At 40.5% G+C, this 27,229-nt stretch overlaps 1 protein-coding gene across 4 annotated transcripts in view; it reads left to right on the forward strand.

The window, feature by feature from the left end:
* Nucleotides 1-27,229, forward strand: part of LOC127639929 (acid-sensing ion channel 1-like) — a 150,064-nt gene that overhangs the window by 116,952 nt on the left and 5,883 nt on the right. For all 4 annotated transcript variants that reach the window (XM_052122272.1, XM_052122270.1, XM_052122271.1 and 1 more), the window contains 7 exons: nucleotides 13,503-13,653; nucleotides 17,421-17,548; nucleotides 19,292-19,442; nucleotides 21,597-21,653; nucleotides 21,885-22,038; nucleotides 25,700-25,791; nucleotides 26,049-26,128. In XM_052122272.1, the coding sequence (XP_051978232.1) occupies nucleotides 13,503-13,653; nucleotides 17,421-17,548; nucleotides 19,292-19,442; nucleotides 21,597-21,653; nucleotides 21,885-22,038; nucleotides 25,700-25,791; nucleotides 26,049-26,128 (813 nt within the window). The remainder of the gene's footprint in view (nucleotides 1-13,502; nucleotides 13,654-17,420; nucleotides 17,549-19,291; nucleotides 19,443-21,596; nucleotides 21,654-21,884; nucleotides 22,039-25,699; nucleotides 25,792-26,048; nucleotides 26,129-27,229) is intronic.

The raw sequence follows: 27,229 nt of genomic DNA on the forward strand, positions 1-27,229 counted from the left end.
TGAAACCATTCACTTCTGGAGTACACTCACACACAACAAAGCTCTTTTTTTTAAAACTCTTTTACGTCAATTTAAAAATGTTACTCAAAGGTCCTTAGAGGACAAAAATGTCCACGTCAAAAAACTGCCATTATAATAATATATGTAAATACTAATTTCCACTTGTAATGAATTAATTTTTTTACCAACATCAGTCCTGATCATAACTACCAAATATTCATTCTTTTCTGTATTTTAACCCCTTAAATGCCCGTTTGTTTACATAATGCCAGTGTTGTTTTTTACACACACACACACACACACACACACACACACACACACATACACACATATTGGTGCAACTATCATTATGAGGACTTTCCATAGACATAATGATTTTTATACTGTAAAAACTATAGATTCTATCCCCTAACCCAACACATCCCCTGAACCCAACACATCCCCTGAACCCAACACAACCCATAAACCTAACACAACCCCTAAACCCAACACAACCCATAAACCTAACACATCCCCTGAACCCAACACAACCCATAAACCTAACACAACCCCTAAACCTAACACAACCCCTAAACCCAACACATCCCCTAAACCCAACACAACCCCTAAACCAACACAACCCCTAAACCTAACACAACCCCTAAACCTAACACAACCCCTAAACCTAACACAACCCCTAAACCCAACACAACCCCTAAACCCAACACATCCCCTAAACTCAACACAACCCCTAAACCCAACACAACCCCTGAACCAACACATACCCTAAACCCAACACAACCCATAAACCCAACACAACCCCTAAACCCAACACAACCCCTGAACCAACACAACCCCTAATCCTAACACAACCCATAAACCTAACACAACCCCTAAACCCAACCCAACCCCTAAACCCAACACATACCCTAAACCCAACACATCCCCTAAACCCAACACAACCCCTAAACCCAACACAAACCCTGAACCAACACAACCCCTAAACCCAACACAACCCATAAACCCAACACAACCCCTAAACCCAACACATCCCCTAAACCCAACACATCCCGTAAACCCAACACATCCCCTAAACCCAACACATCCCGTAAACCCAACACATCCCCTAAACCCAACACATCCCGTAAACCCAACACATCCCCTAAACCCAACACATCCCATAAACCCAACACAACCCATAAACCCAACACATCCCCTAAACCCAACACAACCCCTAAACCCAACACATCCCCTAAACCCAACACATCCCGTAAACCCAACACATCCCCTAAACCCAACACATCCCCTAAACCCAACACATCCCGTAAACCCAACACATCCCCTAAACCCAACACATCCCGTAAACCCAACACAACCCCTAAACCCAACACATCCCCTAAACCCAACACATCCCGTAAACCCAACACAACCCCTAAACCCAACACATCCCCTAAACCCAACACATCCCGTAAACCCAACAAACCCCTAAACCCAACACATCCCCTAAACCCAACACAACCCCTGAACCCAACACAACCCCTAAACCCAACACATCCCCTAAACCCAACACAACCCCTAAACCCAACACAACCCCTAAACCCAACAAACCCCTAAACCCAACACATCCCCTAAACCCAACACAACCCCTGAACCCAACACAACCCCTGAACCAACACAACCCCTAAACCCAACACAACCCCTAAACCCAACACAACCCCTAAACCCAACACATCCCCTAAACCCAACACAACCCCTGAACCCAACACAACCCCTGAACCAACACAACCCCTAAACCCAACACATCCCCTAAACCCAACACAACCCCTGAACCAACACAACCCCTAAACCCAACACATCCCCTAAACCCAACACAACCCCTAAACCCAACACATCCCCTAAACCCAACACAACCCCTGAACCCAACACAACCCCTGAACCAACACAACCCCTAAACCCAACACATCCCCTAAACCCAACACATCCCCTAAACCCAACACAACCCCTGAACCCAACACAACCCCTGAACCCAACACAACCCCTGAACCAACACAACCCCTAAACCCAACACAACCCCTGAACCCAACACAACCCCTGAACCCAACACAACCCCTGAACCCAACACAACCCCTGAACCAACACATCCCCTAAACCCAACACAACCCCTAAACCCAACACATCCCCTAAACCCAACACAACCCCTGAACCCAACACAACCCCTGAACCAACACAACCCCTAAACCCAACACAACCCCTAAACCCAACACAACCCCTGAACCCAACACAACCCCTGAACCCAACACAACCCCTGAACCAACACATCCCCTAAACCCAACACAACCCCTAAACCCAACACAACCCCTGAACCAACACAACCCCTAAACCCAACACAACCCCTAAACCCAACAAACCCCTAAACCCAACACATCCCCTAAACCCAACACAACCCCTGAACCCAACACAACCCCTGAAACAACACAACCCCTAAACCCAACACATCCCCTAAACCCAACACAACCCCTAAACCCAACACAACCCCTAAACCCAACACAACCCCTAAACCCAACACATCCCCTTAACCCAACAAACCCCTAAACCCAACACATCCCCTAAACCCAACACAACCCCTGAACCCAACACATCCTCTAAACCCAACAAAACCCCTAAACCCAACACATCCCCTAAACCCAACACAACCCCTGAACCCAACACATCTCCTAAACCCAACACAACCCCTGAACCCAACACAACCCCTGAACCCAACACAACCCATAAACCCAACACAACCCATAAACTCAACACAACCCCTAAACCCAACACACCCCCTAAACCCAACACATCCCCTAAACCCAACACAACCCTAAACCCACAACCCCTAAACCCAACACAACCCCTAAACCCAACACACCCCTAAACCCAACACATCCCTAAACCCAACACAACCCCTAAACCCAACATCCCTAAACCCAGATCCCTAAACCTAACACAACCCCTAAACCCAACACAGCCCCTAAACCCAACACAACCCCTAAACCCAACAAAACCCCTAAACCCAACACATCTCCTAAACCCAACACAACCCCTAAACCCAACACAGCCCCTAAACCCAACACAACCCCTAAACCCAACAAAACCCCTAAACCCAACACTATTTATATTATGGGGACACTAGAAATGTCCTCATAAACCACATTTATAGCATAATAACCTAAAATATTGTCCTCATAGACCACATAAACATGCCCACACACGCAAACACTTCTCAATACACACATTCAAAACACACTCTGACATCCATACCAACACTCACACACACACACACACAGTTTTATCTGCATCATTTATTCAGTTGTTCTGCAGTGCTCTATATTACAGTAAACAGAGAATAGGGGAAAAGCTTGTATTTGTTCTGAAAAATGTATGCCGTTGGCATTAACACAGCCAAAATTATAAAAAACAAAAATGAAAGACAAAAATGTCCCGAAGGTCACACAAGGGTTAAGGTGAGTGTGCCAATTATTTTTGTATTTATGTCATAATATTACTGCCACTCAACTTATCCAACAGGTGAACTGAAATAGTTTGTGAGGTGTCTCTATAGTTCTCGCTGAGCAAATAAACTGCTCATCGCTACTCCGGCTTGTCAATAAATGTTTTTTCTTTTTTTTATCTGCTCGGCAGAGAACTTGCTTTCTTGTCTTTCATATTGCAATTCCATGTTTGTTCTGCATGGGCGAAGGGCAGACTAGCTGAAATCTGCTTTGCGCCACCTACTGTACCGGAGTCAAATTGCTTGTTGATTTGCACCACCTATTATAAAGCAGTGAATGTGTTGTTAACGGCGATCATTCGCCTTGCTTTTCATCTCGCCGGGCCATCCATCTGTGATTCGTTTCACATTATAGTGTCGTAATGCTTATACTTTATGCTTTCGTTACAATTAACAACATTATCTATGCTACAAGTGTGCAAAGTGTGGACAGATAATATAACAGGAGAGTTCAATCATAGTGCAGGGATCTAAATTTCTCTTTGGCCATTGTGTTCAGAGTAGCATAATGTCATACTACTCATACTATTTCTGTAGTATACACTCACTTCGTATTTGTTTTGTTTGTATGCATGGAATACCAGGATGACCGTCTACATGTTCAGTATACAAAAAGGGCTAAATGGAAAACTATGCAGAGTACTGTACACTACTTTAGATCAGGGCCGGTACTAAGAAGTGATCTTTAGGGTGGGCAAGTGGTTGTCCCCCCCCCAACCCCAACAATTGGTCGTGTTGAACACGCTCAACAATGTGACTCCCGGGATACCACGTGTGATATATTGCGTCCTGAGGCCCTCAGCATCCCAAGAGCCCCATCTGCAATCTCCTTGCGTCCTGGCTCGGTGTAATTTGGCTCCGTGGTAAATGTATGCAGTGCATCACATTTGCAGTAGAACTTATGATCTGTCATTTATTTATAGAGGGCAAGCCCCATGAAAACCTCCGTTTTTTACCGTGCACGGTGATTTCATTGCTAGGGTGTGACTATAGACGAAAATGCTTAAAGTGTCTACCCGGCACATTAGGAATGGATTTATGCAGGTTGGGTCTTTTAAATACCTTGTTTATTGGTTATATTTGTAGTGAAAATGCTGGTGTTGGGACTGAATCATTTGGCAGTTCTGCTGTTTGGCTTGAAGCACTTTGAGTTGTTTTGTAGTCAAGCCTCAGTAAGCTAATATGGTAGAAGCTATCTTTCCCAATGGGTTTTATCCGTCAATGAAAATATCCCATTTCTGTTGACTCAGTCTGTACACTACACACAGATTGGTTTAACTCTTTCAAACCCTACGTGCACTTCAATGGACTGTGGCTCAGGTGGTAGAGCGGATCGGCCACTAATCGCAGGGTTGGTGGTTCGATTTCCGGCCCCCATGACTCCATATGCCGAAGTGTCCTTGGGCAAGACACTGAACCCCAAGTTGCTCCCAATGGCAGGGAATCGACTTCCATGGCAGCTCTGCCATCATTGGTGTACGAGTGTGTTTGTTAATGGGTGAATGAGTCGCAGTGTAAAGTGCTTTGAATACCACTGATATTAAAAAGGCGCTATGTAAGTGCAGACCATTTACCATTAATTTGATGTTTTTGGTCATTTGGTGCCACTAAAATTGCAAGGGATTATTGGATTGAATGCTGCTAAGTCAAACTATGAATGCTTATTTTTGCTTTTTGATCAAATAAAATAAAAATACATATATATTTGAAATTAGATTAAAATCTTTGAAATGGCAGAAATATATGTCACAGTTGCATTTTTCCAGCTCGCGTTCCCACATGAGCAGAGTTGCTTTTACATCGTCTGATTCATTTGCAGAGCCGTTGGATGAGTGGAAAATAGCTAACTCCATCTCAAAGGCCTTTACAGTTGTGCATTCATTTAAATTGCATCTATCTTGTACTATAAGCACACAGTAATCTAAGATTGAAACGTCAGTCAGGCTTGAAGAAAACTGTAATTATCGAACACAACTTTTCTACTGCACAGCTCCTCATTTACATTTCCTCAGAGTATCTCTCTGCTTGTCTTCATTCTGTATTACAAAATGCATTTTTGTGACACAATAGCGCTCTTATTCACTGAATACTGTTGGTAAGATGAATATTGCAGGTGAGTTTATATGTGTCAGGCGTAATGATGGATTTATTACTTTAGTTTTTATGCATTCAGATATTTCCTCAACATAGAGAGTGTTTGAGAACTGCCACTGTGACTCTTACATAATCACGACTAGGTTTGTTGGTAACTTAAACATCTCTTCGCCTGTGTGCATTAAATCATCATCTGTGATCTTTAGATTCCACATGTTCACAGAACAGTCATCACACCATAACTAGATGTGTACATTTTCCTTGGGAACTTTAAGTGGTGCTTGTCTGCATTGTGAGTGGTTGCTAGGGCATTGCTAAATGGTTGCTATGCAGTTGTCCTTAATAACTGAAAAAAAAACATCATTGTAGTGAAATGTAAATGTGTAAATCTTACAAATAAGCTAATATATATATATATATAAATTGTATCCCCTGTTCTCCCAATTTGGAATGCCCAATTCCCACTACTTAGTAGGTCCTCGTGGTGGTGCGGTTACTCACGTCAATCCGGGTGGCGGAGGATGAATCTCAGTTGCCTCCGCTTCTAAGACCGTCAATCCGCGCATCTGATCACGTGACTCGTTGTGCATGACACTCTGGAGACTCACAGCATGTGGAGGCTCATGCTACTCTCCACGATCCACACACAACTCACCACACGCCCTATTGAGAGAACCACTAATCACCACCACGAGGAGGTTACCCCATGTGACTCTACCCTCCCTAGCAACCGGGCCAGTTTGTTTGCTTAGGAGACCTAGCTGGAGTCACTCGGCATGCCCTGGATTCGACCTCGCTACCCAGGCCCCCGGCTAAAATATATCTTTAATTGTTTACTAAGTTAACAATGAAAAATGGTATAGTTAAAAATAAACAGTAACTAAGATGATACTGTATATATTTTAGTATATGTCATTTATTATTAAATGCATTGAATATTTAATATAAAATGATATTAGATTTATGTATTTTTCTATGGTGTAACGTGGCTCTTCTGGTGATAATTGCAGCTTACACACACTGAAGCTCTGCTGACTTCTGCTGTACTGCTGCTAGATTGGATCATATTGAGAATCAATGAGCCTTTGACAGTTTTAAAGGCTGGACTCCGGTGTGGAGATCTCTTAGAGAGAGAATGTGACAGAATGGTGATGACAGTGAGGTATTGGAGCCTTCGTATCTGTCCGCAGGTACGCCAACGACAAAGAAATCGTAACTCCTTTAAAGGGGCGGGTGGTCTTCAATTGGCCACATTACCTCTCCATTATATCGAGTGTGCTGTCAATCCTCTTTATGTCAATAGAGGAGTTGGTATTGATTTTTGTGGCCAAGCGGAGTTGAGGGAGCACCCCGTGGCACTTTTTGTGCCCATATCAATTGCTGTCAGTCTGGAGGCACCAACCACTCAAACCTGATAAACACACAAAATCCAGTGTCTTCTATTCACTTCAGCTGTACAGAACAAACTAATGGCACTAATGACTTTCTTTCTACCATTGAACAAAGATAGTTTGCTTTCTGGTGAACTATTCCTTTTCCAATAAGTTTGGTGCTCTGTGATGCAATTTTCCAACCTCCATCACTGCTTGACAATAAGATTAGCATATAAGCTGATCACCTCCCACAGGGGAAGGAAGTCATGAAAATTGTTCATATGACTTAATGGCTAAAGGCTTAATGAGTCAGTATCGACAACTTGTGCTCATCTGGAGTATATTTTCCAGTTATTTTGAGGCTTGAGAGTTTGTACGTCATTGTTTACTTGACAGCATTTATAGAAAGTGTTACTATGTGGTTGCTAAGGTTTTGTGGGTGGTTGAAAAGTGTTGCTATGTGGTTGCTAATGTGTTCAGAATTAATTTTACTGTGTTCCCACATGGTTGCTTGGATGTTGTGGGTGGTTGAAAAGGTGTTGCTATTTAGTTATTAAGGTGTTCAGAATAGATTTTAGTGTGTTCCTATATTGTTGCTAGGGTGGTCTGGGTGGTACAAAAGGCCTTGATGGGTGGTTGCTAAGGTGTCCAGAATGGATTTTAGTATATTGCTATGTGGTTGCCGTGGTGTTTTAGATGCTTAAAAAGGTGTTCCTATGTGGTTGATAAGGTGTTCAGAGTTGTTTTTATTGTGTTTAGATTTTATTGTGTTACTATGTTGTTGCTAGGGTGTTTTGTGTTGTTGCCATGGTTTTCAGAGTGTTTTTTTTTTAGTGTTGATAGGGTTTTGTGGATGGTTGAAAAGGTGTTGTTATTAAGTTGTTAAGGTATTCCGAATAGATTTTAGTGTGTTCCTATGTTGTTGCTAGGGTGTTTTGTGTTGTTGCCATGGTTTTCAGAGTGTTTTTTAGTGTTACTATACTGTTGCTAGGGTTTTGTGGGTGGTAGAAAAGTTGTTGCTTTGTGGTTGCTAACGTGTTCGGAGTGGATTTTAGAGTGTGGTTGTGCAGTTGCCATGGTGTTTTATGTGGTTGAAAAGGCGTTGCTATGTGGTTTTAGATTTGAGATGCAATGGGTCTCATTTATTAAACCCAAACAGAATGTATTTGTGTAAATTGTAAAGTCATCCTTAAGTTGATGTGACAGTTTACTTAAGAATGGTTTTGCTAATTATTTTAAAAACGTATTTGAATGATTGTACGAATGGCGTTATGAACGAATGTCAGCATGAATGCAACAATTTACCTGAAACCAAAGTATACTCTGATTGTGATGCAAATTTCATCATCGAAACCATTCTTGCTAGTTTATTGTGATAATTTACCAGGCACACGTAAGAGTTTGACTTTAACTTCAGTGTTCTAATCCGCCATGACAGCATGGTGTCATCGTACATCTATTTTCGCCCTAGTAAAACGCACAATAGCGAGTCCTGAAGCTCATTAGACACACAAGCTTTGCCAGGGAAGCCTTTTGACAACTCTGACAAACAGCTTTAGCCTACTTACAGTTTGCCATGGTATGCGGGCGGCCCTCGAGTGAGCGGCCGTTTGGCTCTCAGTGAATTATTCATTTCAGACGGAGCGTATGCTGCTGCGATGATCTTGATCAGTACTGATGGCCGTATCAGTCACGCCTGCGAGACACTGGAGCATTGTCGTCTTCCACAGTCTTCCTCATATCACAATGAAGTGGACGCTAACAGTGATGTTTCGTCTTCTGTCTCTGCCTCTGCTACATGAGGTGGATTGTGAAATTGCTTTGTGGAGCTGCAGGAATGGAGAACAACATTAAATAAATATTAGTTCTGTATGACTCTTTCAATGATTAAATATTGCCTTTCAGTCTTTGTCACTCTCGTCATATTCCTATAATTGCATCTATTTGTTTTATTCTCCTTTTGTCCCCTATGTTCAAAATAAAATGAATTTACCTCATGATAAGAGAAGTGTGTGATTTCAGCGACTGCAAGGGAAATAGCAGGATAGCTAGTTATTGTAATGCAAGTCTACCAGATTTTTTTCACCCATTTTATCGTCCACTAGGAGACATAAATCTGTGAACAGTACTCAAGTTGACAACATCCTGCTGGAAGTTCAAAGAGCGTCTCGCTTTAAAACTCTCCTCAGATCCAAATTGTTTTTAAGTCAATTAATTTTTCATAAGGTCCCTGTCACAAAAGGCAGAAATGATCATTAATTATGGAGTTATTCTCATTTTACATGCATTGTACTGCTCTGTAAGCTCACAAGATTTGTTCATACTTACTTGAACATCCAAACTACTCTTTATGAGATGGCAACATCTAAAGTGTTTAGCAAATAGTTGTTGCCGTGGTAACCGTGACAGCGTGCTGGCAGCCTTGGGACGCGGGAGAGTCGGAAGCGTGTGGACTCGCCTTGTTTAACTTCACAATGAATGCTCCTGCTGTGAGGTCATTTATTCATTGTGTTATATAGAGTACTCATTAGTTTTTAAAAGAACAGCCCTTTCTGACGACCTTTAGAATATATTTATAATAGAGTCAGTATCGACAACATGTGCTCATCTGGAGTATATTTCCCAGTTATTTTGAGGCTTGAGAGTTTGTCCGTCGTTCTTTTCTTGACAGCATTTATAGAAAGTGTTACTATGTGGTTGCTAACGTGTTCAGAATTCATTTTACTGTGTTCCCACATGGTTGCTAGGATTTTGTGGGTGGTTGAAAAGGTGTTGCTATTTAAGTCGTTAAGGTGTTCAGAATAGATTTTAGTTCCTATATTGTTGCTAGGGTGGTCTGGGTGGTTGAAAAGGTATTGGTGTGTGGTTGCTAAGGTCTTCAGAGTGTTTTACCTTGTTGCTATACAGTTGCTAGGTTGTTCTGGGTGGTTGAAAAGGCATTGCTATGTGGTTGCTAAGGTGTCCAGAATGGATTTTAGCATTTTGCTATGTGGTTGCCGTGGTGTTTTAGATGCTTGAAAAGGCATTCCTATATGGTTGATAAGGTTTTCAGAGTTGTTTTTATTATGAATTTAGATTTTAATGTGTTCCTATGTTGTTGCTAGGGTGTTTTGTGTTGTTGCCATGGTTTTCAGAGTGTTTTTTAGTGTTACTATACTGTTGCTAGGGTTTTGTGGATGGTTGAAAAGATGTTGCTTTGAGGTTGCTAATGTGTTTAGAGTGTGGTTGTGTGGTTGCCATGGTGTTTTATATGGTTGAAAAGGCATTGCTATGTGGTTGTTAAAGTGTTCAGAATAGATTTCAGTGTGTTCTTATTTTGTTGCTAGGGTGTTCTGGGTGGCTGAAAACATCTGTTGCTATGTGGTTGCTGAGGTGTTCAGAATGGATTTCAGCTTGCTCCTATATGGTTGCTAGGGTTTTGTTGGTGGTTGAAAAGATGTTGCTGTATGGTTGCTAACATGTTATAGATGGTTAAAAAGTAATTGCTATGTGGTTGCTAAGGTGTTCAGAATTAATTGTAGTGTGTTCCTAAATGGTTGATAGGGATTTGTTGGTGGTTGAAAAGATGTTGCTGTATGGTTGCTAACATGTTATAGATGGTTAAAACGTCATTGCTATGTGGTTGCTAAGGTGTTCAGAATTAATTGTAGTGTGTTCCTAAATGGTTGATAGGGATTTGTGGGTGGTTGAAAAAAGGCATTGCTATTTGGTTGCTAAGGTATTCAGAATGGATCTTAGAATGTAGCTCTATATTTGTTATGGTGTTGGGGGTGGTTGAAAAGGCATTGCTATGTGGATTTTCAGGTGTTTAAAATGTTTGTAGCTTGTTGCTATTCAATTACAAGAAGGTTTTAGATGGTTGAATAAGTGTTGCTGTGTGGTTGCCAAGTTTTTGTGGGTGGTTGAAAAGGTGTTGCTATGTGGTTGCTAATGTGTTAAGAATATATTTTTGCATGCTCCTATATTGTTGCTAGGGTGGTTTTGGTGGTTGAAAAGCATTGTTGTTTTGTTGCTAAGGTGTTTCGAGTGGTTGAAAAGGCATTATGTGGTTGGTAAGGTGTTCAGAATGGATTTTAGCATTTTGCTTTGTGGTTGCTGTGGTGTTTTAGATGTTTGAAAAGGTGTTTCTGTGTGGTTACTAAGGTGTTCTGAATTAATTTTTGTGTTCCTATATTGTTGCTAGGGTTTTGTGGATGGTTGAAATGGTGTGGCAATGTGGTTACTAAGGCTTTCAGAACAGATTTTAGTGTGTTCCTATATTGTTGCTAGGGGTTTGTGGGTGGCTAAAAGGTGTTGCTATGTGGTTGTTAAGGTGTTCAGAATGGGTTATCATGTTGCTATGCATTTGGTTGGGTGTTGTGAGTGGTTGTTGACGTGACCAGGTCAATATCGTAAGTCTGATCTATTACTAAAGTAACAACATATTTGAATGATATGATCATATTTAGAAGCACAAACATTCTGTTCACAAAGGACATTCAGTATCTTTTTCGCATTGTCCCTACCAGATTTTAGCGCATGTTCAAATAACATCGATCTTTGTATGTGTGTTCTGGCTACATCTACTGTTCTTCTGTGTGTGTTTAGTATTTAAATCACTCAGGAAGCAGGACTGTACATCAGGAATAGATAAAGGTAATGTTTGGATGGTAGGTGTTCAAAAATAAGAGGGCTTGATAATGTCAGGTAAAAAGAAATGTGCCTTAAAATGCTGATTTGCATTTGATAACATTTGCAACTTGTGTGGAATGCATGAATAGAGTTTAGAGGTTCTTTCTATCAGGGAATGGTGTGATGGTAAGGATATTTTCCTGTTGACTTCATGATACTAAAAGAAGCAGTTAATAAGTCGTTTGAGAGGTACATTTTTCCTTTAGAATAACACGCTTTGATGAATCAGACTCATTAAGACCTGGAATGTGTATTAAGAAACTGGTTTTGATTTTGTGTAGACTTACAATGGATTTGAGAGGATCGTTCAGTGACAGACTGAAAGACAGCTGTCTGTCTGTATTCCATTGGAATGCTGAGTGTCTTTCAACTAGATGGAATTCCTTGGAGAGCTGCTGGCATTTTCTTATCACATCACAAGTTCACTAAAGATCAGCTCATTTCATTTCCTTCATACTGAAGTTTCTCAGTTGCGCTTGATGGTAATCGAGTTCTCCAACAGTCGAGTCACATTGAGGAGCATCTGTTTTTCTTCATGTCCTGCTGTGTATGATCTGATCTCTGTTGAGATGAGTCCACCTGCACCAGTATGATCACAACATGTTGAGGTGCAGATCATCTAATCAAAGCTTTTCCTGATAAACCTGTCTTCAAAACCTTTGATTTTCAATTAAAGGTGCTGCCCATGTCAGTTCGAGTTTTAAAATGCACATTTCAGTGACTTTTACTACTAGTGTTTACAGGAACTATAATTTAAGTGGCAGGGTTTAATTTCTACAACATTAGCGTCACCTATTGAAATTGCAAATATAACTAGACTTTTAAATTTTCTGAAGAATGTTGCTGCCAGAGTGCTGAGTATTTTTAATCAAGTTGCTATGCAGTTTCTGGGTGGTTGCTAGGGTGTTGCTAAGCAAATGCTTAGGTGTTTAATGTAGTTTAAAACAATTTGGTGTGCAGTTGCTGTCTTTGTGTTCTGGGTGGTTGCTAGGGTGTTGCTATGCAGATGCTATCAAGGTGTTCATGGTGGTTGCTAGGGTGTTGCTATGCGGTTGCTTATGTGTTGCAAGTTGTTTTAAGAAATTTGCTGTGCTGTTGCTATCATCATATTTTGGGTGGTTGCTAGAGTGTTGCTATGCAGTTGCTCAGGTGTTGCAAGTTTTGAGCAAGTTACTGTGCAGTTGCTATGTTATTCAGGGTGGTTGCTAGGGTGTTTCTACACAGATGCTTAGGTGTTCTGAGTGGTTTTATGCAAGTTGATGTGCAGTTGCTATGGCGTTCTTGGTGGTTGCTTAGGTGTTGCAAATAGTTTTAATCGTTTAAGTTGCTGTGCAGTTGCACTCATCATGTTCGTGGTCATTGCTCAGATGTTGCTAGCAGCTAGGGTGTTGCTAAGCAGTTGCTAAATTATTCTTAGTGCTTTTAAGCAAGTTGCTGTGCAGTTGCTATCATCATATTCTAGGTGGTTGCTAGGGTGTTTCTAAGCAGCTGCTAAAGTTTTCTGAGTGCTTTTAAGCAAGTTGCAGTGTAGTTGCTATGGTGTTAAGAGTGGTTGATAGTGTGTTCACGGCGGATGTTTACTAGTCCAAGTCAAAAGTGCCCACCCTCAATTCTCTGCGATATTCTTGTCTCCAGCAGTACTCTTTAGCGGTTATCAGTTTACATTCAAGTAAAAAGGGAACATACAAAGGACATGTCTCTTCAAATTTAGAACATTTCACTGATCACACAATTAAAGTCGGGATATTAGATAGTAGCTGTCATTATTTGACAAAGAATTGATGATCAATAATTTAATAATTCCTCAAAGCTCTAACTCTACCTCTTTATGTCCTCAGATTTTCACCCGCTATGGAAAATGCTACACTTTCAACTCGGGTCAGGACGGACGGCCGCTGATGATCACGATGAAGGGAGGGATGGGCAACGGCTTGGAATTAATGCTGGATATCCAACAGGATGAGTACCTGCCCGTGTGGGGAGAGACCGGTAAGCATTTGTCTGTTTTTTCCTATAAGGAATTATATGAGAAACATCTAAGACAAAGTTGATACTTAAATTACATTTAGTTAGCTCCTGGGAAACCTCTGAGCAATACAGTTTTCCTCTGGACACACACGGAGGCATGCTGGGAACTCATTTACTCTGGGAAGATGGAATTGAAGCATCGAATTGCCAGCTCAGATCTTCCCCCATTAGACTACCAGAACTCTGGTTGAACACTTCTGCAGCGATGATTCCCTGGAGAAATCAGTGAAAGGATTCCTGCTCAAACTGTTAAGATTCCAGCCTTTTTCTGTGTGGATTTGCATTAAATCTGCATGACTCAAGTGCAGCTCCAACGTAATCTGCTTATGTGGGTTTAGTTTTAGGATTAATCTGTGTTTGCTAAACTGGTGCTCAGTCTTTAAAATTAATCAACAGGTTAAACTGTACTGACTGTGAATGAATTTGGTAACATTTGCTAATGTTTTAAAGCTCATTGCAAGGGATAAAATCCATGCAAATCCATGCAAATACTGCAAACTAGCTTAGATGCAGAAAATACAATGATATACATTAGCTCTGTTGTAAAGCCTAGTAAACTGCCTTGCTGTCTACTCCCTACATAGGTAACTACTATCCAAAGGGCATTCACAAAGAATGTGTTAATCGTCTGTCTGTGCTTCTCCCCAATTCCCAATGCGCTCTAAGTCCTCGTGGTGGCGTAGTGACTCGCCTCAATCCGGGTGGCGGAGGACGAATCTCAGTTGCCTCCGTGTCTGAGACGTCAATCCACGCATCTTATCACGTGACTTGTTGAGCGTGTTACCGCGGAGACGATGCGTTTGTGATGGCTTCACTCACAACACTCCACGTGCCCACCGAGAGCGAAGACCACATTATAGTGACCACAAGGAGGTTAGCCCATGTGACCCTACCCTCCCTAGCAACCGGGCCAATTTGGTTGCTCAGGAGACCTGGCTGGAGTCACTGAGCACGCCCTGGATTTGAACTCACGACTCCAGGGGTGATAGTCAGCGTCAATACTATCTGTGCTATTTTCAATAGCGCTAGACGGATGTTTTTGACCGCTATGCCGCGTCTTGGTGTTTTTTTAGCGTCTCAAGCAGTAGCGGCACTTAAAATCAGCGTGCCAAGTTAACAGAACCTTAACTTTTACAAAAGTGTCTCAGGAAAACTGCGTTCTGCGCTGTTGTTTTTTCAGTATCTTTAACGTTTTTAGATTACGTTAAAAAGAACATTAACTTTACAAACGACGCCTCGAGACACTTGTGTTTTGTTATATTCAGTGTGCTGGGTCTAGCTTTTTAATGTGATAAAAGCTTAAAAAGACAGCACGCACAAATATTGGGTAAAAAGTCCATTATTCACTTGAATGAGCTGTATTTTAGCCATTTAGGAGTCAACAATCATGAACTAAAAAGCCACAAAATGCCGATGTGGTCTTTCAAATGCTGTCTAGGTAGGCTGCTCACTATGCTTTGGAACAGAGGTCAAAAGATTAGCAGTTTCTGCAGCAAGCATGTTGGCCTTGTGAAGGTCAGAAGAAATAGTTTCTGACCTTTCTAGTAAAGGTCATTGATTTTGAAGCACTCAAATATATGCAGACAGTGTAGACAAGACAGATACTATTGATCAGACAACAGCAAATACACACATGCATTAAAAGCAGGAGTCTAAAAGCCAATTGCACGTCACGTAATTTGTCGTGGAATGTGTTTGCGTCTGTCTGGAGAGGTTTACCTTTGTCCACCACTGTAATCGAATCAGCCGTGTCTCAACCCAACATTTATAGAGATTGTTTTTATAATGCAATGATTTCCTGAAGAGTTCTGTTTGTGCTTCTGTACTGTTTGCCTGCTGGGTTTTATTGTAATGACAAGAGCAACTGCGCACCATAAAGCTTAAGGCCAAAGTATACTGGGATATTCCCCAGAACACGCAATGCAAATATCGTCATCAGCATAGTATGCAAGTCTTTGCGGGTCGTCGCTGCATACATTGACTGTACTAAAAGAGCTTCACACAGCAGTCGTAGTGCACATGTGTCGAACACATCCATATCAGTCATGGTTAAACATGGTTACGCTTTGAAAAGCTAGCGCTTCTACGTTTCTGTTGCGTTGTCCTGTGCAATAAACTGGATATGCATTGAATCTTTGTCAAATTCTCGAACCAACCACTAGATTTGATTTGGTTTAATGAATTAGTTGAAACAATTAATGAATCAGACTGAATCAATCATAGTAGTCATTGAATCATGGATTGAATCAGTCACTTACTCACTGAATTGGCTCACTGAACCAAAGGTTATTATGTCCAACTGTTCATGCATTATTTTTCAAAGCAGTGTTTAGCAACGTTTAGCACTTATGCATCATTCTTCATTAAATCACGTGCCATCCAGTTGCTCCCGGTCAAAAGTGACCGGAGACAATAAACATGCCATTTCTTGAATTATTTTGAAATAAACATTGTGCATTTGTGGTGGGTTTTTGAGTATTTAGACCTTATTATTGACTTCTTTACTTTTCCTATGAATATTTTCTCAAATGCTCAACCAATCCTCATAAATGATATACCATTTGAAAGCTTAAAGTCTCGTCAAAACGTAAAATAAAAACCAGATGAAATACTCGTATAAACACGATGTTCCAGTTTAGTTGTTTTGCATGCATTGTGGCTGTTTTTTAAGATTTTATATACAAATCTCAGATTTGTAGTGTTTCCCATTCGTTTCCTATGGCGGTCACGTTTCTACCACTTAGACTGATCGAATCAACTCCAATTTCTTTGTGTGTGTTCAGATACCAAATGAATGAAAAGTCACCAAGTCTTGTACACGTCAGATAAAGGAAACCAGTTTTATTGAAGAAACAAAATTGATTTCGGTCAAAAATGACCGAACCGTGCATAAGAGTTAAAGCAGTGTTTAGCCAATGTTAGTGAAACTAAATGACAATTTTCTTGGCATTGAATCATCTTCATGGTGTCTCAAACCCATTTGACTTTCTAAAGGAGGTAATAGGCCGAAAGTAAGCCTCAGTCCCCATTTCATTGTATCTTTTATATGCTCTCAGTTGATCTGCAAATATGCAAACCATTAAGTTTAGCATCTGTGATCCTACGATGGCTGAATGTACCAAATTCCCATGTTACTCTGATTGTGTTTGTTTAATTATCATTAAGAGGAGGTTTAAAAGGGGAAAATGATGATAAAGCAGGTGGTAGAACTCTGTTTCTCCTCTAATCGTTCATAGAAGATGTGCTTGGAAACTGCATTTGTATCAACAGTAATTAGTGGCGTCTATTCCAATGTCAGATGTGGACTTTCTGCAACCGCTCGGTTGACCAAACGAAAATACAGCAGCTTGTGGATGAAAACAAACATTTGGCAGCATCTCTACAGAGTCATATGCTGTGATTTCAGCTGTTTAAATGGTGTAAAATGCAACCCATAATCTGCACTAACAACCTCCGAAGTGTTTACTGAGCTGTCCAGAGGGGTGTGTTTAAAATGAGGATTATTCCTGTTTAGAGTCTGGAGGTGACGCACGGTTAAATGACAAAACATCAGAGACTTTTTTAAAGGCAGCTTGAGACTGTGATCCAAACTGAGCCATTTTTTTATGGCTCAATATAGTTGATTTCATGGCCATGACTGTTACATTTAAAGTTCAATATCATCATCTTCTGAAACACCTGTTGTGAGTAGTCGTCTCGGACTAAACATCTCGTTTTCTCTACTGCAGATGAGACGTCATTCGAGGCGGGAATCAAAGTTCAGATCCACACACAAGACGAGCCGCCGTTCATCGATCAGCTGGGATTTGGAGTGGCTCCAGGTTTCCAAACCTTTGTGTCCTGTCAGGAACAGCGGGTACTAAAGACTGTTTTTTTCTGTTGTTCGTAGCTCGTCTCAAACCGCACACCGCTCTGATTGGGTCTGTCTTTTTTGTTTGTTTCCATATCTGGATAGTTAACACAGGACAGTGTGCATGTTAGGTTAAATATTATTTAGTGCTGTCAGTCAATTAAATATATTTAATTGAGCTAATCATGGCTAATCATGATTCACTGATATATACGTATACTTCTTGTCCTGTCAAAATGCAATTAGTTCCTTTTTAGGAAAGAAAGCAAAATAATATGGAACAATAATGTTTTAGTAACATTTTCAAACAGACGTTTTTACAGTATTAAGATAGAAATGCACTAAAATAGTGCCAATTAAAACATTAAGCTTTTCACGAATTCTAAGAAGGAGGTCGACTAATTGAAAGAAGTTGCGTATTTGTTTCAATGCACATTAAATCGTTTAATCCCTCATCCTTACAATATTAATCACATTGAATCATCTAAAAAAATCGTTAAATGCGTTAAAAGCTTAAAACGTTTTTACGTGTTAAATATTTTTAATTAATCACTTGTGTTAACTTCGATATATATATAATACATAATAACTTCGACAGAACTCATTTCGACAGCTCTAATATTATTACGGGAAAATAGTAACACTTTACAAAAAGGTTATGTATATTAACATTAGTCAATGCATTACGTGTTATCAGTTAACAATGAACAATATTTTTTACAACATTTATTAGTCTTTGCTAATTTAATAAATGTAATATTGTTCAATATTAGTTCATGTTAGGTCATAATCAGGGCTGGACTGGTAACCGGTGGGCTGACGCACTTTGGGGCTGATCAGGGGCGGACTGGCCCGTGAACCGAGAATCGAGCGGGCCGGTGGGGCAGCCGAGAAACGTGCCGAATGGGCCGCGAAAAGCTAAAATGAGCCTCCGCGTTATGCAGAACAGAAAACAAAATGGTGCCGCGATATGCAGAAAAGGCCAACGAACCCAAGACCCAACACCACCAACCCCCCACCCCCCTCCGCGCAACAACTTTTGGGTCAGTTGCTATGTAAAATCCCGGGCCGATTTCATTCCCAGTCCAGCCCTGGTCATAATACACACACATCTGTTAATATACACAGCCTGCATTAATGTACTAGTACATGTAGAATGTATATTATAACATTAAGTTCTGTAAAAGTGTTGTTTATTGTCAGTTCTAATGTAACGTTTACTACCTTATTGTAAAGTATTACCTGAGAAAATGTGTTTCTTTGATGTTTTTCCACCATTTCTAAAAGTACAAATGAGAAGCTGCATGCATAATTCATTATAAAATAATGACCAGAATGTTTTGAAAATAGTTTTAGATGGAGTAATGAATGCCCACGGAGGACACGTCAACTTCCCAGCTAATTGTTGTTTTTTCAAAGTAACACAAATCCATTTCAGAAGTGCTGCTGCGGCTGAGAAAAAACAATTCCCCAAACAAAAACATGATTTGATTTTCAAATGAGAGTGAACAGTTGAGGCAGTGGTCGACTGTGCTGTTGTCTGGAATAAATATTTGTCACATCATAACATAAAAACGCCATTTTAATTTAGTTTAATCTACAAAGAGCAACACAGTCTTCTAGAAACATCACAAAGACTCATTGTCACTGTCTTTCACAGTTAGCATCTCTGTCCGTCTCTCGTCATGCTACAAGGTTAAATTAAATACTTTTGTCCCAGCTCAATCTATATCTCTCTCTTTCATGTAGTTAACGTATCTTCCTCCGCCGTGGGGTGATTGCAAGTCTACACCCATGGACTCTGATTTCTTCAGCTCATACAGTATCACGGCCTGCCGCATCGACTGCGAGACGCGCTATCTGGTGGAAAACTGCAACTGTCGCATGGTGCACATGCCTGGTAAACACACACACACAGTAATTCCACATGTGATTCATTCATGATTTATTTTTTCATAATGAAATGTTTTTAAGCTGCTTTTTACGTCTGCATTGACTTTAAACCTTTGCTGTGCCTCATAAAGCTGTTTAGCATGTCTAGCTTAAATTCCAGTTGCTAGTTTTTGGCTCAGAATAACTAAGAGGATTTCACCTCAGCAAAAGAAAGCCATAATTTCAGCATGCAGATCTGTGAGGTGTCAGCACCCCCGCTGAGCTCTGTACGTCCGTTTGAAATACCGCCGCTCTGATCATCTTTAAAGAACTTTGTCATTAGCCAGATCTGAGCTGTGACACAGTCGTTTGCTGTGTCTTACACCACAGCTACATTAGCTATGTTCCCATCAACTTGTTTATATACTCATTTTGGGATATTGCATAAAAACTGCTGGAAGGAAACACCAAGATGCGGAGAAAGGGGGGCCTGGGCAGCTCAGTGGTAAATACGCTGGCTACCACCCCAGGAGTTCACTAGTTTGCTAGTTTGAATCCCAGGGTGTTCTGAGTGACTCCAGTCAGGTCTCCTAAGCAACAAAATTGGCCCAGTTGCTAGGGAGGGTAGATTCACATGGGGTAACCTCCTTGTGGTCGCTATAATGTGGTTCGGTCTCGGTGGGGCGTGTGGAGAGTTGAGCGTAGATGCCGTGGTGGATGGCGTGAAGCCTCCACCGGCGCTATTTCTCCGTGGCATAGCGCTCCACAAGCCACGTTATAAGATGCACGGGTTGACGGTCTCAGACGTGGAGGCAGCTGGGATTCGCCACCCGGATTGAGTCACTACGCGACCATGTGGACTTTAAAGCGCATTGGGAATTGGGCGTACCATATTGGGTGAAAAAAGGGATTTGTATGTAGCTTCATTGACAACTTTGTTGATTTTAATGGGAGCTTTGTTTGTAGCTTTTAACAGAAGCTTTTTTCGTAACTTCATAGACAACTTTGTTGACTATATCGGGAGCTTCATTCGTAGTTTCATTGACTACTTTGTTGATTATAATGAGAGCTTCTTTCAGAGCTTTGTAGACAACTTTGTTGATTTTAGAGGAAGCTTTGTTTGTAGCTTCTTAGACAATTTTTTCAAGTATATCGGGAGCTTCATTCGTAGCTTCATAGACAATATTGTTGATTATAGCGGAGCTTTCTTTCATAGCTTCGTAGACAACTTTGTTGATTATAACACAAGCTTTGTTTGTACACACCTTTGTTCATTTTATCGAGAACATCATTCATAGCTTTATTTATTGCTTTATTGATTTTAGTGGGAGCTTCGCACTTAGTTTTGTAGACAACTTTGTTAATTATAACCACAGCTAAGTTTGTAGCTTTGTTGCCAAATAATGAGAGTTTAGTTTGTGGCTTTGTAGACAACTTTGTTGATTTTCATGGGAGCTTTGTTTGTAGCTTCGTTGACATCTTTGTTGTTAATTAAGGAGCTTTGCAGAAAACTTTGGTGACATTGTTTGTGGCTTTGTAGATAACCTTGTTGCTTAAAATAAGAGATTCATTTTTATTTCAACTGCCAACTTTGTTGATTATAAAACCTTAAGTGATGTTCTAGTTTTCGCCTACATGTGCTAGAAGAACAGGATTATTCTTTCACTTTGTCCAAATGTTTGCTGGCTTACTCTCGCTACCTCTCTTTGCAAGAGTCCTTGAGCTATTCAATGAAGGCACAGCCCTGAATAAATAGAATAAATTATAGGAGGAAATCTGAATTTTGAGGAGAGGTTCACAGCGGATAACAGTGGCGTGATGGACAACGACATCTTTTAATTAACCCACAGACGGTGGCCTCTCTCTCTCACCAGCAGCCAGAACATTTTGCTTTTCTCTGCCTCATTCACACTTATTTTGCTTTGTTATTCTTCTTTAAAGGTACACGTCCAGGTCCTATTTCACCTCCTATAACATTTGTAATTTACAAAAAAATAAATAATGTAATTTACTTATTTCTTTTGATTTTGGGGTGGAATACACTTTGGCTCGTGTATGTTCTTGATAGGTTTTGCGAGATTCACTCTAAATTCCTTCATGTTTCTGCACCTTTTTCCTTTCTCCGTTAAATGTAATAGGCTGAGATGTGCTAAACTCTTTCTCATTTTCTCATTGTCTTCAGGTGACGCTCCGTACTGCACTCCGGAGCAGTATAAGGAATGTGCAGATCCAGCTCTTGGTGAGAGAAAACTTGATCTTCTCCATCGTGAAATGCTTGAGTGTAGAGCTCGATTCTTCTCACTGAGCTCATTACAGATGGTTCAACCCAAGGGCAGGAGAGGACAGCTTGATTTATGACCCTCCTAACCCCTCCATCTACCTCCCCCTATCTTAATCTCCATCATCTGTCCCACTGTTTTTCTCTTTGTTTCATTTCCCAAAGACTTTTTCTTTCCTTCTCTGGCTCTAGATTTTCTGGTGGAGAGAGACAATGACTACTGCGTGTGCGAGACGCCCTGCAACACGACGCGTTATGGCAAAGAGCTGTCCTTCGTCAAGATCCCCAGCAAAGCCTCAGCCAAATACCTGGCTAAGAAGTTCAACAAGACGGAGCAGTACATCGCGTGAGTCTCGCTGGAAGTTGCCCCGTTCGTACGATTCCTTAGGTGTCCAGTTGGCTCAAACTGCAACACGATATTTTGTCAGTCGCATGGTTTCTATTTCTGTTGCGTTGCATTGGTTAGCACCGCCTAAAGTGAACCTTACCACTTTTTGGGGCGACTGTGGCTCCGGCGGTAGAGCGGGTCGACCACTAATCGCAGGGTTGGTGGTTCGATTTCCCGGCCAACACGACTCCACATGCCGAAGTGTCCTTGGGCAAGACACTGAACCCCAAGTTGCTCCCAATGGCAGGCTAGCACCTTTCATGCAGCTCTGCCATCATTGGTGTATGAATGGGTGAATGGGACGCAGTGTAAAGCGCTTTGGTAACCGCTAAGGTTAATAAAGGTGCTATATAAGTACAGACCATTTACCTTGTTAGCACTAACAGTTTAGTTCATTAGATCAGGCCCATTAACTAAAACAACAAGGTGAAGTTTGCCATTTAGTTTTGACACTCATAACATGTTTATGCGTATTTATTTGTGTCTGATTGTAATTGTTTGTGTACTCATGGGGTGATCTACTGCGGCTCTAAATATTTACCGTCTAGATTGGCAGCTGTTTAGCAGCTCATCAGTATTTAAACAAGAGCTTTGGTCTGTCCTCATTGAAGAACCCGACAGAAAATTGCCTGAGCTGCTTAAACAACACGGCAGACATGTAACGCATCACTGCCTTCGCAAACACAGAAATGTCAGTGAATGTCTCGAAGTCCGCAACCATCTGGAACAACACAAATCCTAATTAAGTTTCCGGTTTAGCAAGAAAGATCAAAAGAGTTGCTGTGCTTGGTTTGTGTCTGTGTTTTAGTCACTAATATGCTTATTAAATGCAGTTACACTATTCTGATGTGCTGATTATCAAACAACATTCAGATTTAACTGGTAGATTTAAGTTTAAAGTCAACACGAAATCGAAATGGTTACAATCAGGGCTGGTAGGGTGGTGGGGGGGCATTTTGACCTTTAGTTTGGGCAGTTTATAGGGGTCCCCCATGGTCTTTTCACTGTCTGACTGGAGGTGCACAAGGAAAATCAAGAGGGGGGGCAATGGCAATGGTTACAATCGAAACTTACATGAAATCTCAATGTAGAAGGACTACAACCATTATTTACAACATTTAGCATTTTAATGAAAAGTGAAGTCATGTGGAACATTTAAAAGTTATGAGCAGAGAAGTGATGTTACTGAAGAACTCGGGTGAATTTAATCTTCAGGATGGGACGCTTGAACGCTTCCATTTAGATGGTTTTCCGTCTGTTCAGGAAGATATTAATGACTAGCCAGTGAAATGACCCGAAAGCAAATCTCTGCATAAAACTGCAGTTTCCTTAAACTTCGGAAACGAGTCGAATCTAATCTTAGGTCATCCTTCATCTACCATGCATTTGGGATCGTGTAAGGGTTATGTTTTAATGTAAAAGATGTCTCAAACACGGATTAGACGAGATAACGTCTGGATTTCAAAGGAGAAGGATGCTGCTTTTCCATACGTTGGTTTAGAGTAGCATCTAATTGACTTTCAAAAGTAAGTCTGCTGCAAAACAAGCATTAAGAGCGATCTTATTTTAGTGTTTTTGGCAGGCAGGTAGATTTGAAAAGCTTGGGCAAACACTCATGAAATGACTACAGCTGTCTTCAACAGTTTAATCACGCTTTTTATCAAATAATGCATTCAGCAGGGAATAAAAATGACTTAAACACCATCTGCGGTGAATATAGGTAGGAAAAGTTTGACAAAAGTTCTTAAATCAGTGGTTCTCAATAAATGGATAGTGTAAAGGGGTTTAAGGGAAAGGAGGAGGCGAGAACCGGCTTGACAATATAAATAATATTTTAATAAGTAACTTAATCAAAAAGACAAACACTCACACAGGTGTCGGACAGCTGCCCGTAAATCTCTCTCTCTCTCTCTCTCTCTCAGAGGCTTGATTAGCCTGATTAGGGGCCGGGTCATGATGCTGCACACCCGTCAACGCCCTGCCACAGATAGTAACCAAATTTGTTTTGATTGAGTAATGGACCGCAGGGAAAAAACAAATGCGTGGATCGGATTAATCGGATATGGTTGGGATAGCAAAATAAAAAGGCGTATCAACTTCCCATTTCTTTTGTTGTTGACGTCAAAGTTTGTACAACCAATCAAACCTAAAGGTATTTTGTTGCAAATTCATCTGTCACTTAGTAGAAACTCGTCAAATTAGGGATGACGCTTGTCATGTGGAGGGCGATGCGGCTCTTGACGCTGGTGTTCAGCCTCCAGAACCAAATTAAAACTGTCACGAGAAGTCGTCTGTCCGAGACAAAGACACAAAATCTAATGACAATTGCCTCATCATCAATCTCCCGTGATGTGTTTCATTACGCACAGGCGAAGTTTAAGTCGATGCGGACCAGGAGGAAGGTTTGAGTTGTCGATTGAGTTCTGTTTTGCGTTGTTTTAGTGGCCTCCGCTGAAACATTCATCTGCTTCCTGTCTCTGTTGTTCATCTGTTCTCTTCATAAATAAATAAATGCATAATCTGCTAAATGCTCGTCCTGTAAGTGCATGATTCAAAATGAAAATGTGAATGAAAATAAAAGCTATTAAATGTCTTATTATCATTAAAATATGACAATTCAAATGACGGGTAATAATCGATTATTTTTACGACCCTCCATCTAAATGACGGACGATGAGAAAGTTTGTGACTTTTGTTTTGTGCAGAGCCGAATTTCAAACTTTACAAGTAAACGCGCTACTAAGACGGACAGAAAACATGGACAAGTTCTTGAAGAGGAAAAATATTGACAATGGTTAGCTTATGTGGGCTAGTGGTGTGCCGTAGCATTTTTTAGACGTAAACTGTTATTATTCAGGTAAGTTTAAATAAATAAATAAATCTATTGACTTGAGCTTACTTTCTCAGCAATAGTCTCTCGAAATAGTTGCTATGCTTTGACAGTATTTGACTTAACCCGCTGTAGAAGCGAACAGTTCACACTGATGTCCGCTGTAGCGCCCCTTGTGGCAACGCTGAGAATGCAACGCGTACTTGCATTGAGTTATGAATTGTACTCATTTTCGAACGCAGCAACACGTGAAATCGAGCTCGAGTTGTTAGAAGCGTCTGCGCTTACGTTTATGTATACTCGAGACATATACTGTAGAAACTAAAATTGACAGTTTTCCTATTTTATGTCAATAATTTTTAAGTTTCATTGGGCCTGTGCATTTCATAGTAATACATTTCAATGTTTATGCACATTTAGCACATGTCCAATGTCAAATCTGGGCTCTGAAGCAAAACGAGTCATGATCTGCCAAGTTCAATTATATGATCTGGGTCGTTTGCGACCAGTTTAATTTTCAGTAAGCACTGCCACTTGATGGTGACAAATGCAAGGAAAGTGCTTTGCATGTATCAGTTGCACGATCAACCCCAGCTGTGTCAGAAACGACCCGAGGCGGCACGCTGGCTCGACTCCATCCATCTGCTCGCAGCTCCGGCAGATTAGAGAATGAAATGCTTGAAATTGGCAGAGGCTGTGAATCGATGCTCTAAAGATGGCATGAAGGATGATAGTGGAAGTAAAAGCCACTGTGATGTCTTCACTCTTCCCTTCTGCTGTGTTTTATAGAGATAACATTCTGGTCCTGGACATCTTCTTTGAAGCGCTGAACTACGAGACCATCGAGCAGAAGAAAGCGTACGAGTTAGCCGGACTTCTCGGTGAGCGGTGTTTACGCTCTTCAAGAGATGAGCCCACAAAATTTGAATGTGGCTATAAGAACAGAAAATGTCTGAAATATGGACATTGTTTTGAATTCGTTGGAGTGTTTGTTGCAATGTTAAATAACGCTAATTTGTAGGATAAGTGACACTTCAATCAGTCTATATGACAACATTCTTACTTCCATGATGACTCTTTGGAACCCATTTGCTAAAACGTCTCCCTAGAAAGTAATTACCCCGCTCTACTCTTTCAGGTGATATTGGCGGGCAGATGGGGCTGTTCATTGGCGCCAGTATCTTAACAATCCTGGAGCTCTTCGACTATCTCTATGAGGTAAGACCTCCATGCCACGATTCCAAACCTACTCCTGTCCTTTTTCTGTCTCAAGGACCTATCTGAAATAGTTACCCTCAATATTGGCATTTCTAGAATATTTTGCAGTCACTCAAAAGGCCGTATTTCCTGCTTTCCCCTATTATTATGTTTGATCGCCATTGTGACCTTCACAAGACCAGCTGAAGCTTTTTTCCACTCGAGACTCTTTGCCAGAGCTTCTACAATCAGCGAACGAAGTGTAATGTGTTATTAGCTTTCAAGTCTTTGCTCAAGACGTGATTGCGAGATATCAGTGCCCTGAAGGTCAATGTGTGAAATGATCTTCTGATTGGTGAAATTGTGTGTTGGTCACTGGACTGTATAACAGGTGATCGAGCAGGTAAATGAGCAGAGAAGATGCCATATAGTCCCTCTGTTGAAGATGATGTGTGTACTACATTAGCACATGAGAATGAGGTTTATCAAAGGACTGGGGGATATAGCTACAAAGATGTTCTCTCAGTGTTTTGACTTCTGTTTTGTACTTAAGAAAGTATTTACAGGGTTAAAAGTATTTTTATATATATATATATATATATATATATATATATATATATATTAAAATATTTGGTGTTTTTTTGTTAAATATATATTTATTTGTTTTAGATTATTTTACAAAGTTAAAGTTTAATGTATTATTATTTTTAGCAATTTTATGTTATTTACTGTATTAAATTGTGTGATATATCAGTATTGTATCGGCCTATCGGCTCTCTGGATATCAGCTTCAGCCATTAAAAACCCCACATCGGTCAATCACTACAATCACACTGTAAAGATCTAGTAAAAAATTATTTGTGCATGTTTTACACTTTTTTATATTTTGTAAAATACTGTAAAACTTTAATAAAAATTAATCGTTGTATATTTTCCACTAAATCAACACATTATTTTGTTGTTTTTTTTTTGTAAAATATTTTGTAAAATTTAAGTAAAATACAGTAAAAATCTAATTAAAAATAATCGTAGCACAAAATCCACTCAATCAACACATTATTTTAGTTTTTTGTTTGTAAAATATTTAGTAAAATAGTTTGTAAAATTCAGTAAAAATCTAAT

This window comes from Xyrauchen texanus, chromosome 48 (genome assembly GCF_025860055.1).
Source record: "Xyrauchen texanus isolate HMW12.3.18 chromosome 48, RBS_HiC_50CHRs, whole genome shotgun sequence".
NCBI lineage: Eukaryota > Metazoa > Chordata > Actinopteri > Cypriniformes > Catostomidae > Xyrauchen > Xyrauchen texanus.